Genomic DNA, 12,522 nt, shown 5'->3' with positions numbered 1-12,522 from the left:
GGACTAGAAACCTGGGCCAAAGCTAACAAAATGAAATTCAACAGGGAGAAATGTAAGGTACTGCACTTAGGGCAGAAAAATGAAATGCACAGATATAGGATGGGGGACACCTGGCTGAATGAAACTATGTGTGAAAGGGATCTGGGAGTCCAAGTAGACCAGAAGTTGAACATGAGTCAACAGTGTGATGTGGCAGCTAAAAAGGTCAATGCAATTTTAGGCTGCATCAATAAAAGTATAGTGTCTAGATCAAGGGAAGTAATAGTGCCACTCTATTCTGGTCTGGTCAGGCCCCACCTGGAATATTGTGGTCTCTTCCAACTCTATGATTCTATGATTGTAGAATCACTATACTTTTATTGATTTATTGACTATAGAATCACGCTGGAGGACCTACAAATGCCAACAGAAGTATTTTCTTAAAGAACGTCTAGGTTCTCCAGCACAACTCTATGATCAACTTCTCACAGAGTTGCGCTGGAGGACCAAGAGATTCCTAGAGAGAACATATTAATCAAAACCGCAAATAATCAACTCCTCAAATGTCAAAGCTGCAAATGTGGAGGACCAACAGTAGTCTTTTTTGCCTTTCATTTCCCCTAACAGAGTTTTTTACTGGGTGGACAGAGGAGCCAGCCATTAAAAACCACTGAAGCAAAAGCCTGTCAGTGTGCAAGCAAAACTAAATATTATGTCTCCTTTTCCTTACTTCTCTGGCACCTTACGTGCTATATGACCTTCGCTGCATATTGACATTTCATTATATCTGCGAACATCTTAAAGCCATTTCTTCAGAACTCATTAAGAAAACACGAAAGAATCAACAGCACGTACCAAACCTTATCAATTTTCTCTGAGGCAAATGACCTTGGCTCTGCCCATGGGAGTGTCCCGTTTATGATATAACTGCCTGAATTACAAATGTACATGATTATAGTTTTGTTGTTGTTATTATAGGTCTAGATGTCACAGTGGAACTGTGCCCTTGTTGAAGAAGTGATTTCTGTTGATTATCCAAATATAGTATAACAAGTGCAGATGAATACGGTGCGGGAGGGAAGGTGGAGCATATTGTGGGAAACATCATGTCTTCAAAATAAGCACATATGTTATTAGCATGTGCTTCCTTAGATATTTTAAGAATAAGAGTTTACTCCAAAATTTCAGTGTGATACCTTTTGTACAAATTGTTTCAACTGCAAGAGAATTTCGACAATGTAGAAAACATAAAGACTGCCATATGTGACAACTGCATTGATAAAACACTGAGCTATGTTGCCATGTAGGAATTTAATCAGTATCTGAAGTATTGTGAGATCAGTGGTGGTATCTGGACTATGAAAGCCTGTTATACAAATTGATTTCTGGGTTGCAGACAGGGTTATTCAAATGTCTGCTACAAAATGGCTTAGGACCACGGTTTTATGTCTTCCACAGCTGGTAGTGGTCAGCCTCTTTTCTGCTTCATAGCCTCCAGATAGTACATAAATTTGAAAAACGCTATGAAAATTTCAACAAATATTAAACTCAATAAAATCATACATACCAAGTCTATGAACTGTTATCATTTTAAAATGAAAAACCAGCAAAGGTGTCATAATACATTGGCTGTAATACCAATCATGCAATGTTTTTTCTTGGTCAAAGTACCACCCATTAAACATTTTTAGATGGTTAAGCACCACAGTAATTGGTGGAATAATAAAGCACTGAATTGGTCACTGAAATGCTTTCACAGTCCACAGTCCACACATACACATGCAGATCATAGGTCAACAATATCTAATAATAAATCATTATCATTTGCATATGACAACAATAATCCCCCATACTGTAATGATTAGCTACACAAGACAGATATTCCCAGTGCTTTTTTCCCTTTTGAAAAGGTTTTAAAATAGCATTACCTCAGCATATTAGGAATGGTACAAGAAATATATTTAATTTACAGCATCAGGTTTTCTCTGTTCATGTAGCAAAATTAATCTGGAAGTCATTAATGAATTCAACTGTGTCTGTAAAACATCTGTTCTCTATCTCAACCTTGATAGAAATTCTGTAAAAAATAAATGTATTGTGAAGAACTGCTCACCTTACAGCAGTCTTCTATTCAGATGACAACTGAATCAGCTATTGGCAAATGTATTTATAATTTCACACAACCATAACAGATATTTGGCAATTGTAAAATGAATCCTGAGGAAGCCAACTAATCAGTATAAAACAAATATTTCCAAATAAATTCCAAATTGTTATCTTAAATACAAATCCTGATAGGTTGACCCTAGTAAAAGACTAGCTGGGGGGAAAAATCACACAAAAATTTCTCTTTCAGATTGAAAAACAGAAAGGCAGTAGAAATTATAAACATTAGTATTCTAGTATGAACAAGAACTAGGCTATGGAAAGTCTAGGTGCTGCATAGGTGTTCACACAAGGACACAGAGACACACAGAGAGAACAATTTCTTAGGTTCAGGATAGAGTGTCACGGCCATAGAGCATTTTCTCCATAATTGTTTTTTAACCTGCTCCTCCATCCTTCAGTTTAACAGAGGCACACACTGATACACAAGGCTATGTGCAGAGGGAAGGGTGACAAAGAAACTGCATCATCAATATATGTCCATATGAAATTTCACACTTTGTTATAAGAACAGTAAAAACACTCTGCCATATTGAAATTGACCATATGTATGCAAACAGGACACATAACCATTTTAAGTACACAGTGTTCAAAATCCTAGCTGGTATCCACAATTGGTTGGAAAACAATGCTCAGAGAGTTGTCATCAATGGCTGTGCTTCAAACTGGAAGGAAGTACTGAATGGAGTGCTTCGGGGTTCTGTCCTAGGGGCATTATTCTTCAATATTCTTATCAATGACTTTGATGACTAAGTGGATGGAATACTTCTCAAGTCTGCAGATGACACAAAACTTGGAAGAATGGCTAATACATTAGAAGTTAGGAACAGAATTGTGCTCTTATTTCCACTGATAATCAAAATATATTATAGCAAGTGCAGATGAATATGGTGTAGGAGGGAAGGGTGCAGCATATTGTGGGAAGCAATATGTTTTCAAAGTAAGTGCTTATGTCAGTATGTGCTTCCTGGACTTCTGGTGGACTATGATGGCATGACTGGCCATGCTTTCACAGAGATCATGAGAGACAATAGGAGAAATGTGGCAAAAGGAGTTTGGTTTAGGATGAAATACTCCCTTGGCATTAGGATGAAATACTCCCTTGGCGTAGGGCTTATCAGTTTCCAGGATATGAAAAGCAGATCCAAAGTGAGACTCAAGCACGGATGGAGCTGAGGAGGTCACTGAGCTGGCCATTCAGCCAAAGAGGCTTCAACATCACCACCACTTTTAAACATAAAAGACTTAAGTCCACTTAAGTTTATGAAAGCTCAAGCTGCTAGTCTTCCTTTTAGTTAGTCTCAACGGTGCTACAAGATCTCTCTACATAAGGAGAGGTCTTATGTATGAGAAAAGGTTGTTGGAGTTGGGCAAGTTCAGCATTCATGAAGAGAAAACTGGGAGTGACATGACTGCACTCTTTAAATACCTCAAGGGATGTCACAGAGAGGAGGGTGCAAGCCTGATCTCTGTTGTTCCAAAGATTGGGCCAGGTTTAATGGATTTAAGTTAAAGGAGAGTAGATTTCAATTGAACATTGGAAAGAACTTTTTGATAGTAAAAGAAATTTGTTAATGGAACTGGTTTCCTTCTCCTTCTCTGGATATCTCCAAAAAGAGACTGGGCAGCTACCTTCTTGTAATGCTCTAGCTCAGTGATTCCAAGCTCTGACCGTCCAGGTGTTTTAGACTTTAATTCCCAGAATCACAGACCACTGGCTGAGGCTTCTTGGAGCTGAAGTCCAAAACATCTGGAGGGCCAGAGTTTGGGAATCACTGCTCTAGCTGGAGATCTTTCATGGAGAAGGGACGTGATGGCCCATGGGACCTCTCCAACAATGATTCTATGACCTCACAACTCACATGATACCAACAACTGCTCCAGGCTCTTCTGTACCACAAAGGTGTCATGCAACATGACTCAACTAACTGGCATTGTTAAATCCTTTGGGAAACTAGACACTGACAAATTTGCATACCCGACTTTTACATAAAATCATCAGGAAGAACAACAGGTGGAGTAGAGAGACATTTTCATAGAGGGCAAAGTAACTGTTTACTAACACCATGAATAAATATGGAAAATTGTACTATCAAACGTATGAAGTGTGCATGTCTGTGTGTGCACATGCATCTTCAAGTTACCTGTTAAATTTTATACATTTTCCTGAGAGAATATTCAAAAGCTGGTTTTGTCAGTTCCTTCCTCTGAAATATAGCCTACAGCACCTTGGTAATTGTTGACAGTCTCCCACCCAAATACTAAATAGAGTTGGCCCTGCCTAGGTTCCAAGATCAGATGGGATCTGGTGCCTTGAAGCACATACTGATATGGTAATGTGAAATTATGTGGACAAGACTAAATTCCTAATGAAACAATAATAAATTATCATCAAATATCCATTTAGGGAGAAAAGATTGAAAAATAGCCATATGAGTTGTACAGAGACACAGATGATGGCTATTTTCCATTTATTAATACCCAATTCACACAGTACTATCAGAAGATCGCTTGCACTTCATGTACAAACTAATTACATAGCTAGTAAAGCCTCACCACAATAGAGAACTTCAGATTCTATGTAGGTGTTTTGCTACCTAATCTAAAAGGAATGTTGCCATGACAGTTTGCTTAGCATATGCTTCAGTAGTGTGCATACAAGGAGGCTCCAAAATCAAAAACCATGCCTCATGCTTTGTGGCTTCAGTTTGTCAGCAAGACAAAAGGTTTTGGCAACAGTTAGGAAAGTGCTCAAGCCCTTTTTGTGTTGCTTCCTTTAAGGAGGTTGTTAGACTAAACAAAGAAGCCATCAAGCAGAATCTTAAAAGCAAAACATGCCAACTATATATTGCTCCTTTTATCATATCTAATGATTATTCAATCACTGACTAATATTCATGTGCACTAGTAAATCTCAGGAGGCAAGGCTTAAGAGAAAGATAAGAATTTTAACAGGAATATTAGGACAAATAATTCACCCAGAGGATTTGCTCTTTGTAAAAGACAAAATGCAAATCCAACATGCTGATCAACGTGCATTCTGTGCATAGTAAGCATTATCAAATTCCATTAATGTATACAGTGGTACCCCGGGATACGAAATGACCGCGTTACGAAATTTCCGGGATACGAAAAAATTAGATAGGAAAAAACTGTTCCGGGTTACGGGTTTTTTTTCGGCTTACGAAAAAAAATTTGGTGCTTTTCGGCGCTTTTTCGCACGAAATCGCGGCTTTCCAGCGCTAGCGGCTATGGCTTTTTCGGGTTGCGAAATCTTTCGGGTTACGAACGGCGCCGCGGAACGAATTAAATTTGTAACCCGGGGTACCACTGTATATGTAAATAAAGAAATAAAATGTCTGAAAGTTTTGTTTTACATATCAGTTTTGAGCAGGAAAGTTTTCATTGATTCTCTAACAGATAGCAAATTGTGAATTGTATCATTTACAGAGGTCCACCTAAATTCTCTAAAGGCACCAGATCTCATCTGATCTTGGAAGCTAAGATCAGCTAAGTTAACTCTGGATAGGACAGGGCCAACAAATAACGGGTGCTGTAGACAATATTTCAGAGGAAGGAAATAGCAAAGCCACCTCTGAACATTCCTTGTGTAAGATAACCCTAGAAAATTCATTGAGTCACCATAAGTTGACAGCCAACTTGAAGGCATTTCTGGATGTCTTTGGAAGAGAATTGTATAAACTGGGTTTAAGACACAAAATGAATCATGTTACCCTTTTGCAGGGCCAAGGTGCTAACTACCAAGAGAAAAGCTAGATGGTTCAGGACCTTGCAAAGCCATGTAGTTGTTAAATAAATCCTTCAAGATACAACTCCAGATATTGTATAAATCCAGGGAAAACAATAGGCAAATAATTCAGAAAAAAGTCATCTTAACCTTTGGGGATTAGCCCTCTCATCAACTGATCCAGCACAATCCAAAAGCTCTTAGTCTGCGGTACATGGACCTTGGGTGAGGTCCATGAATGGGCTTTAGAAGGTCCCTGAACTGACTGGCATTCTTTACATGGACCCATAATTTTCATCAGATTCCCAAAGGGGTACATGACCACCAGCACCACCACCCAAAAAGTTAAGAAGCACTGTTCTAAGGCATGCCTCAGAAGAGTGGGTGCCACAGGTATCTACCAGGAAAAAAAGTGAGCATTTCTTCCCCACCTCTCCCACCCCTCTCTAATACATTATCTTCTTTGTTTTCCTGTCCTAGCAGTGACAACAGCACTGCTCCCCTCCTTGCCCTGAAGGTGCTCTCACAGAAAAAGTACACCATCCAGACAAAAAGCGATGATCAGCAAGCCCTGAATTAAAAGAGAGCTTGCCCTCTCAAGGAAAAACAGCACTCTTGAGAGAGAATATCCATGAGGAGGGAACTTGTGCAGGACTGGAAAGAGGGAAAAAACAATGGGTGAAGTTGTGCATAAAAAGACAAAGCGCTTAAGAAAAGGGATTGTGTCTGTAATAGATCTGTAAAAGATCTGTGAAAGAGAACTGTTAAACTGTTGTGAGTTAAACAGATTGTGCAAGTTTCTAAGCTTTGGGGTATGATGATGGATGAACAGATAAGATATATAGATTGAAGGCAGATGGAGGGAGATCAGGCACATTTAAGTGAAGAGGAAAAGCCCAAGAGAACCAACAAACAAACCCAAAAACCCACACACAACAAAGCCCACTTTTGAAACAAGAGGTAGATTATTTTTATGCACCTCTGAAACTCCCACACTAATTAATATTCTCATTAAAGAAAGGACAAATTAAATTTTGAAAGGCAGAATAATGAGTTCAGTGAGACTGTCACCCTGAGCTCTTTACTTCAAAGTGTGGTGGTGGGTAAGCCAGTACATTTTTTCCTTTCCCATAATCTTTTTGAGTGATCTCATTTTCACAATTTTTAATCTCAGTTTTGGAGAACTTTGTAAACTTATAAAGGGTTTTTCATTTATAAGATCAGTCACAGTAGACAAACTTCCCAGAAAGAAAGTATGTCCATCATTACTGACTTGCAGCCAGATGACTGATGATCTTGGGAGACTGTTCTGCATCTAAAGCAGTGATTTCCAAACTTTGGGCCTCCAAATGTTTTGGACTTTAGCTCCCAGAATTCCTGACTGGCCAAGTTTTCTAGGGCTTCTGGGAATTGAAATCCCAAATATCTGTAGAACCAAAGTTTGGGAATCAGTGTTCTACAGCATCACCTCAGCTGACATCCAGTAGAACTGATCTGGATCTTGGATGCACTGTAGAACATCTACCAGAATATTCCACTGCATGTGGAATTTTTATGGCACACGTTTGGGGTAACTCAACAGATGGATCAAAGTCTTCTGTGAGGATGGAAAAGTGTTTGTTTTTTAAATGGACACTCACTGGTCTCTGGCAAGACTGGGAACTGTGTGTCCCTCCAGATGTTCCAGCATGCCTCTCCATTGGCTGTGCTGACTTAGCACTGCTGGGATTTGCAGTTGCACTCCCAGAGAACTGCAAAATCCCCACCCCTGGTGTATGGTGTGCTAACTTAATGTGACTTACAGGAAGAATTAACCAATCACTTTGCATGAGAGCACTAAATGCAATGAATAGCTATGAATAGGTATCTAGGAGAGCGAATAACAGCACTACAGAGGTCTGAAAAGTTCAAAGACATACACATCCCACACCCTAGTCTAAATGACTATGAAAGATGGAGAGAATCTCCCTTTGCAAGGTAGCTTAGTTCTTTCTTAAAACAGATAAGACAAGCCAGGTAGCCCAAAATACAGAAGAATAATGGTCACCACTTCTATATGGTTTTAATACTTTGTAATGGCCCGTCTTCTATGGGTCTGTCTTTAACCTGCTTTTCAACATACTGTATTTATTATTATTATTATTAACCTTTATTTATGAAGCGCTGTAAATTTACACAGCGCTGTACATGCAATCTTTTTAGTTAGACGGTTCCCTGCCCTCGGGCTTACAATCTAAAAAAAACTAACATTAATAGCTGTAACTCATTCTTATTGCCCCGCTCAGCTTTTCTGGAGGTGCTGTGTGTATATTTACCTGCAAGTTGCCTGTCACCTGTTATGGCAACCCCATGAATTGTAGGGTTTTGTGAGACAAGGTATATTCAAAAGTGGTTTTGCCAGTTCTTTCTCTGAAATGTCAACTACAGCCCTAGCAATTGTACAACGGCCGTTCACCACCCCACCTTTTAATTTCTGTTTTCTCTATATGCAATGCCGGTGTGCAGTTTTTCCTTACATAATGTTATCGTATATAATGGCAAAGAACTCAGCCCTCTAAGTGCCACTTCTTACACAGTCAAGTAATGCATTTGGGGGTAGGGGGTGGCAAAAAGAGAGAGAAGAATCAGCAGGTTCAGGGAACTTCACAGTTGGCAGAGGTACAAATGATTTTTAGGAACAAAAATGCTAAATGTTCACATGAACATTCCCTCCCCTGCAATAAAGTCAAGTAAAGGCTAAAGAACTTTCAAAGATATGGAATGCTGATGGTAAATGGAAAACCAGAAAGAAAAGTAAATGGAAAAGAGTACTCCAAATGGCAACAATTTGCTATAGGTTCCACTTGTCGTGTTCCATATTTTCCTTACATCTTGAAATACGAATGAGAAAAAAAAATATTTGAGGAGCAACTTTGTAATGTGAAGATGCCTTAGAAATGAAGGTGCAAGTATAAAGAGGATTGGCATTCATTTCAATTAAGCCGGTGGAAACGCAATGCAATTTAAAACAAAACGAAAACACTTTTCTCCACAAAGGCCGTATCAAAGACTGCAAATCATTAAATGTTTATTGAAAAGATAATGTGTTATCTTAACAAATTCCAGTTTATGTTTGGCTTTAAAAGATTTAGCAATCAGACTAAGACGTAATCTGTTTCCAGTGCCATATGTTATACTGTACTTAAGAAGCCCATTTTCAGTGTTCTCTTATGCAATGAACTCTTCAGTCGTGAACTCTTAACCCCAACCACAAGGTTTATTCTGCTCTATTTCAGCTGAGAAAGTAAGGCTGTCTTGGAAACAAAGGTATTTTCCTAAAGAGATTTGGTTTTAGTTCTCAGAGAAATGCCTTGTTTGTTAAAATAATCCATGCTATCTATTCTGAAAGACAAATATAAATCACTATCCATTGCCACAGATTCATACATCTTTTCACTGTTCTCTCTCTGTATTGAGACTACAAAGTGACATAAGAATAATTCTGTCCACTAACAATTTTAGAAGGTACAGCCCAAATACTAGACTTCAACTTGCAGCCTATACATAGGACGCAACACATGCTGTCAGGCATTCAAGTCATGTTCAAAGGCAATGTAAAAATGTTCAAGAAAGCATATCAGTTTCTCCATCCTCTCAGGACATACAGTATTTTTCTCACATTTTCCTTCTTCTTTGCTAAGTATAGAGCTCAAGTCTCATGCTACAGAAGACCTGTTTCAGAATAGAATACCATCACCACAATCACTTGATTATTACAAAAGGCAAACCCCCCACAAAACCTAATTTGTGGTTTGTAAGGACAAGAATCCCATTAAAATCCAATCCCATGTTAGTATAAATTCAATCACACATTAGTATAAATTCTGTTGCTGTCTCTGTACTCTCTGGCCCAAATGTGAGCTGTGTGTTTTTATCATTCATCATGGAGTTTCAGAAAATAATAGACATTTCCAGAAGCATGTTTTATGGACCCTTCAGAATATAATCTAATTATACTATTATTTTCTATTAGGCTACACATAGCATATCTTTAAACAGGTAATATTTATACTTTAATATTTCAAAAGGATGCAGCTTTCGTTTTATTGAATAAAAATACAGCATTTAACAATCAGCTTTCTGCGGAGAAATTATATAATTCAAGTTTGCTATGAAAAGATGCTCTTTCACAATCTTAAAGCCAAAAGAGTATGGTCTGTTAACAAGTCTATATAAAAAACACAAAACCAATTTCATATGTTCATACATAAGTCGTAGACAAGGTAAAATACCTTCCTCCAAGATATCCAGGTTCTCGCAACATCTGTGCCTACATTCATTATTACAATCAGATTCAAACTTTTCCTCTTCATTTATGAATTTGTTCATGGACATAGCTAAATCATCCTTTAAGCAGACATCCCATGATTTAATGGCTCGAAAATGGATAAACCATCTTCACAGAGGCTGTATCTATAAAACAATCCAAGTATGGTTTCCATAGAACAGGAACCGATCTTCATGCTCAACATACTTCAACTAGAATGACTGGGTAGTTTGCATGCTGCAATCACTACAACACACAGCTATGAAGAAAACACAGAAGGATAGGGGAGGGTGAAGAACCATCTGGCTTATCATCGCTTAAGCACAATGCATGTACTGTTTATAACATCAGATTAGACACCAGTCTAATCAGCTGTTACATAGCAAATTCAAATGCTAAGCAACTTCTCTTTTTAAAATGAAATCTGTTTAAACCTATCCTCTTTCTTCCCTTAGTAAACACAAATGGTAGTTTCCAAAGAGTTTCATAGCAACTGTACCAGGAAGTAAACAAAAATACAATGAAGGCAATACCTTGGTGAAGATGGGAGGGTGCAGATGTTACTTTTGCAATCCATTGCCTAACTTTCCAAGCAGGATTTCTTAAAAGCAGGAAGCAAAAGAAACCAGGCACCTGTGTAATGTGGGAATTTGGTATGATGCATGCATGGCCCCATCCCATCCCAAAGGATTAAATTACTGGAAAAATAATTTATCACTATGGTTTTAAAGATGCAAGTTACAGCCTCCAATCTTCAATGCTGAGAAGACAGACTAACTGAAAACCATATGGTTACTTCAATATGGGCAGCAGTTAGAAAAAAATTTTTTTTAGGCAAAGGTATTTTAGGGCTGGCTCCAATGCATGGAGCTACAGCAAAAACTTTATGAGAATTGTTATATAACATGGAATACGTATTCCCACATTAGCTAGCTCCCATGCATGGAGCTATAGCAAAAAAAATATGAGATTCTTTAAATAGCATGGAATACATGGGGCAAAGTAATATATGAAATGGTTTTAAGGGGCATGCTAACTCACAGGCAACCTTTAATGCAAATCTTGCTAACCTAGGTCTCAGGGCATAGGCCCACTTCTCCATTTCTTAGGATGAGGGGGAAGAATCTCAAGGCAAGACATTGAAAAATGTTTGTGTGTTCCGAATTATTTCGTTGTTTTTATTATTGTTGTGTGCCTTCATGTAATTCCTAATTTATGGTGATCCTAAGGTGAACCTAGTACAGTAGTGTCATTTGGGGGGTGCAGATGATGGTGGGTGGACTGCACCAGGTGACACCCAAGAAGGGGGGTTACACCCCAGAAGTTGGGTAATGCCCCAAAAGAGGGAGTGACACCTAGTTGATCCTTTCGTCCCGTCACCGTGGGGCTTTCTCGGGGCGTTGTATGCCCTGTCCAGGGCACCACGAGGCTTTGTGTGCCTTGTCCAGACCTGCGAGGCCTTGGGCACTGTGTCCGGGCTGCAGTGAGGCTTTGGGTGTATTATCCATGCTGCCACGAGGCCTTGTGTATTGCGTCTGGGCTGCCGTGAGGCCTTGGACATGTTGACAGGGCTGCTGTGAGGCACTGAGCCATCCCATTCACTGTGGGGCCAGACATGCAATTCACTTGTGCACACGTGCAGTTCCATGTGGTGTGCAATATTAGAAGTCCCGACCCCCGGAGGGCCCCCCCGCACCAGGTGTCACCAAGTCGGGTGATGCTACTGGCCCTATTAGAGGGTTTTTTTTAGCAAGATTTGTACAGTGGAGGTTGCCTTTGCCTGACCTGGCACCTCTGTTTGTTCTAGGGTTATTAGATTTATTCTTTCCTTGCCTAGTTTTAGGCAAGCTATCTGAATTTCTTTTTCTTCTGTTCTACATTTGTGTCATATTAAAAAAAAAATCTAATCTGGTTTATGGTAAAGGTAAACGTTTCCCCTTTAACAGGGTTGCCAAGTCATGTCCGACCGTAGAGAGTGGTGCTCATCTCCACTACTAAGCCAAAGAGCCAGTGTTGTCCAAAGATGACACTGGTGGGTTGTGTGGCCAGCATGACTGCACAGAACGCTGTTAATTTCCACCATGTGCTAGCCCTGGTTCCAGGCTGATCGTGGCCCGCTCCTAGCTGCCAGTCTGCTTTGCCCCTAAGAGTACCATTCACATGAAATGCTATTATTTTCTATTATCAGGGCAGTTACAATAATATATTTCTGACTATTTTCAAAACAGCTTCAGTAAGATTGTAACCCTTTCCCAATTAACCTGAGTGCAAGCCTCAATGAAATTCATGGGATTTTACTTCTGAGTAGACCTGTACAGAACAG

General features: G+C 39.3%; 1 protein-coding gene across 10 annotated transcripts in view; it reads right to left on the bottom strand.

Moving 5' to 3' along the window:
* TRAK1 (trafficking kinesin protein 1) overlaps positions 1 to 12,522 on the bottom strand; it is a 92,067-nt gene that overhangs the window by 48,555 nt on the left and 30,990 nt on the right. Inside the window, exon 1 of one of the 10 annotated variants that reach the window (XM_042472599.1) lies at positions 10,165 to 10,337. The exons of the other annotated variants lie outside the window; for them this stretch is intronic. Within the exon in view, the coding sequence (XP_042328533.1) occupies positions 10,165 to 10,267 (103 nt within the window). The 5' untranslated portion in view covers positions 10,268 to 10,337. Of the gene's footprint in view, positions 1 to 10,164; positions 10,338 to 12,522 lie in introns of those variants that run through there. 10 annotated transcript variants of the gene reach the window in all.

This window comes from Sceloporus undulatus, chromosome 6, assembly GCF_019175285.1.
Source record: "Sceloporus undulatus isolate JIND9_A2432 ecotype Alabama chromosome 6, SceUnd_v1.1, whole genome shotgun sequence".
NCBI classification, from domain to species: domain Eukaryota; kingdom Metazoa; phylum Chordata; class Lepidosauria; order Squamata; family Phrynosomatidae; genus Sceloporus; species Sceloporus undulatus.
The sequence above is the reverse complement of the archived record's forward strand: the minus strand, read 5'-3'. Positions and strand labels throughout refer to the sequence as shown.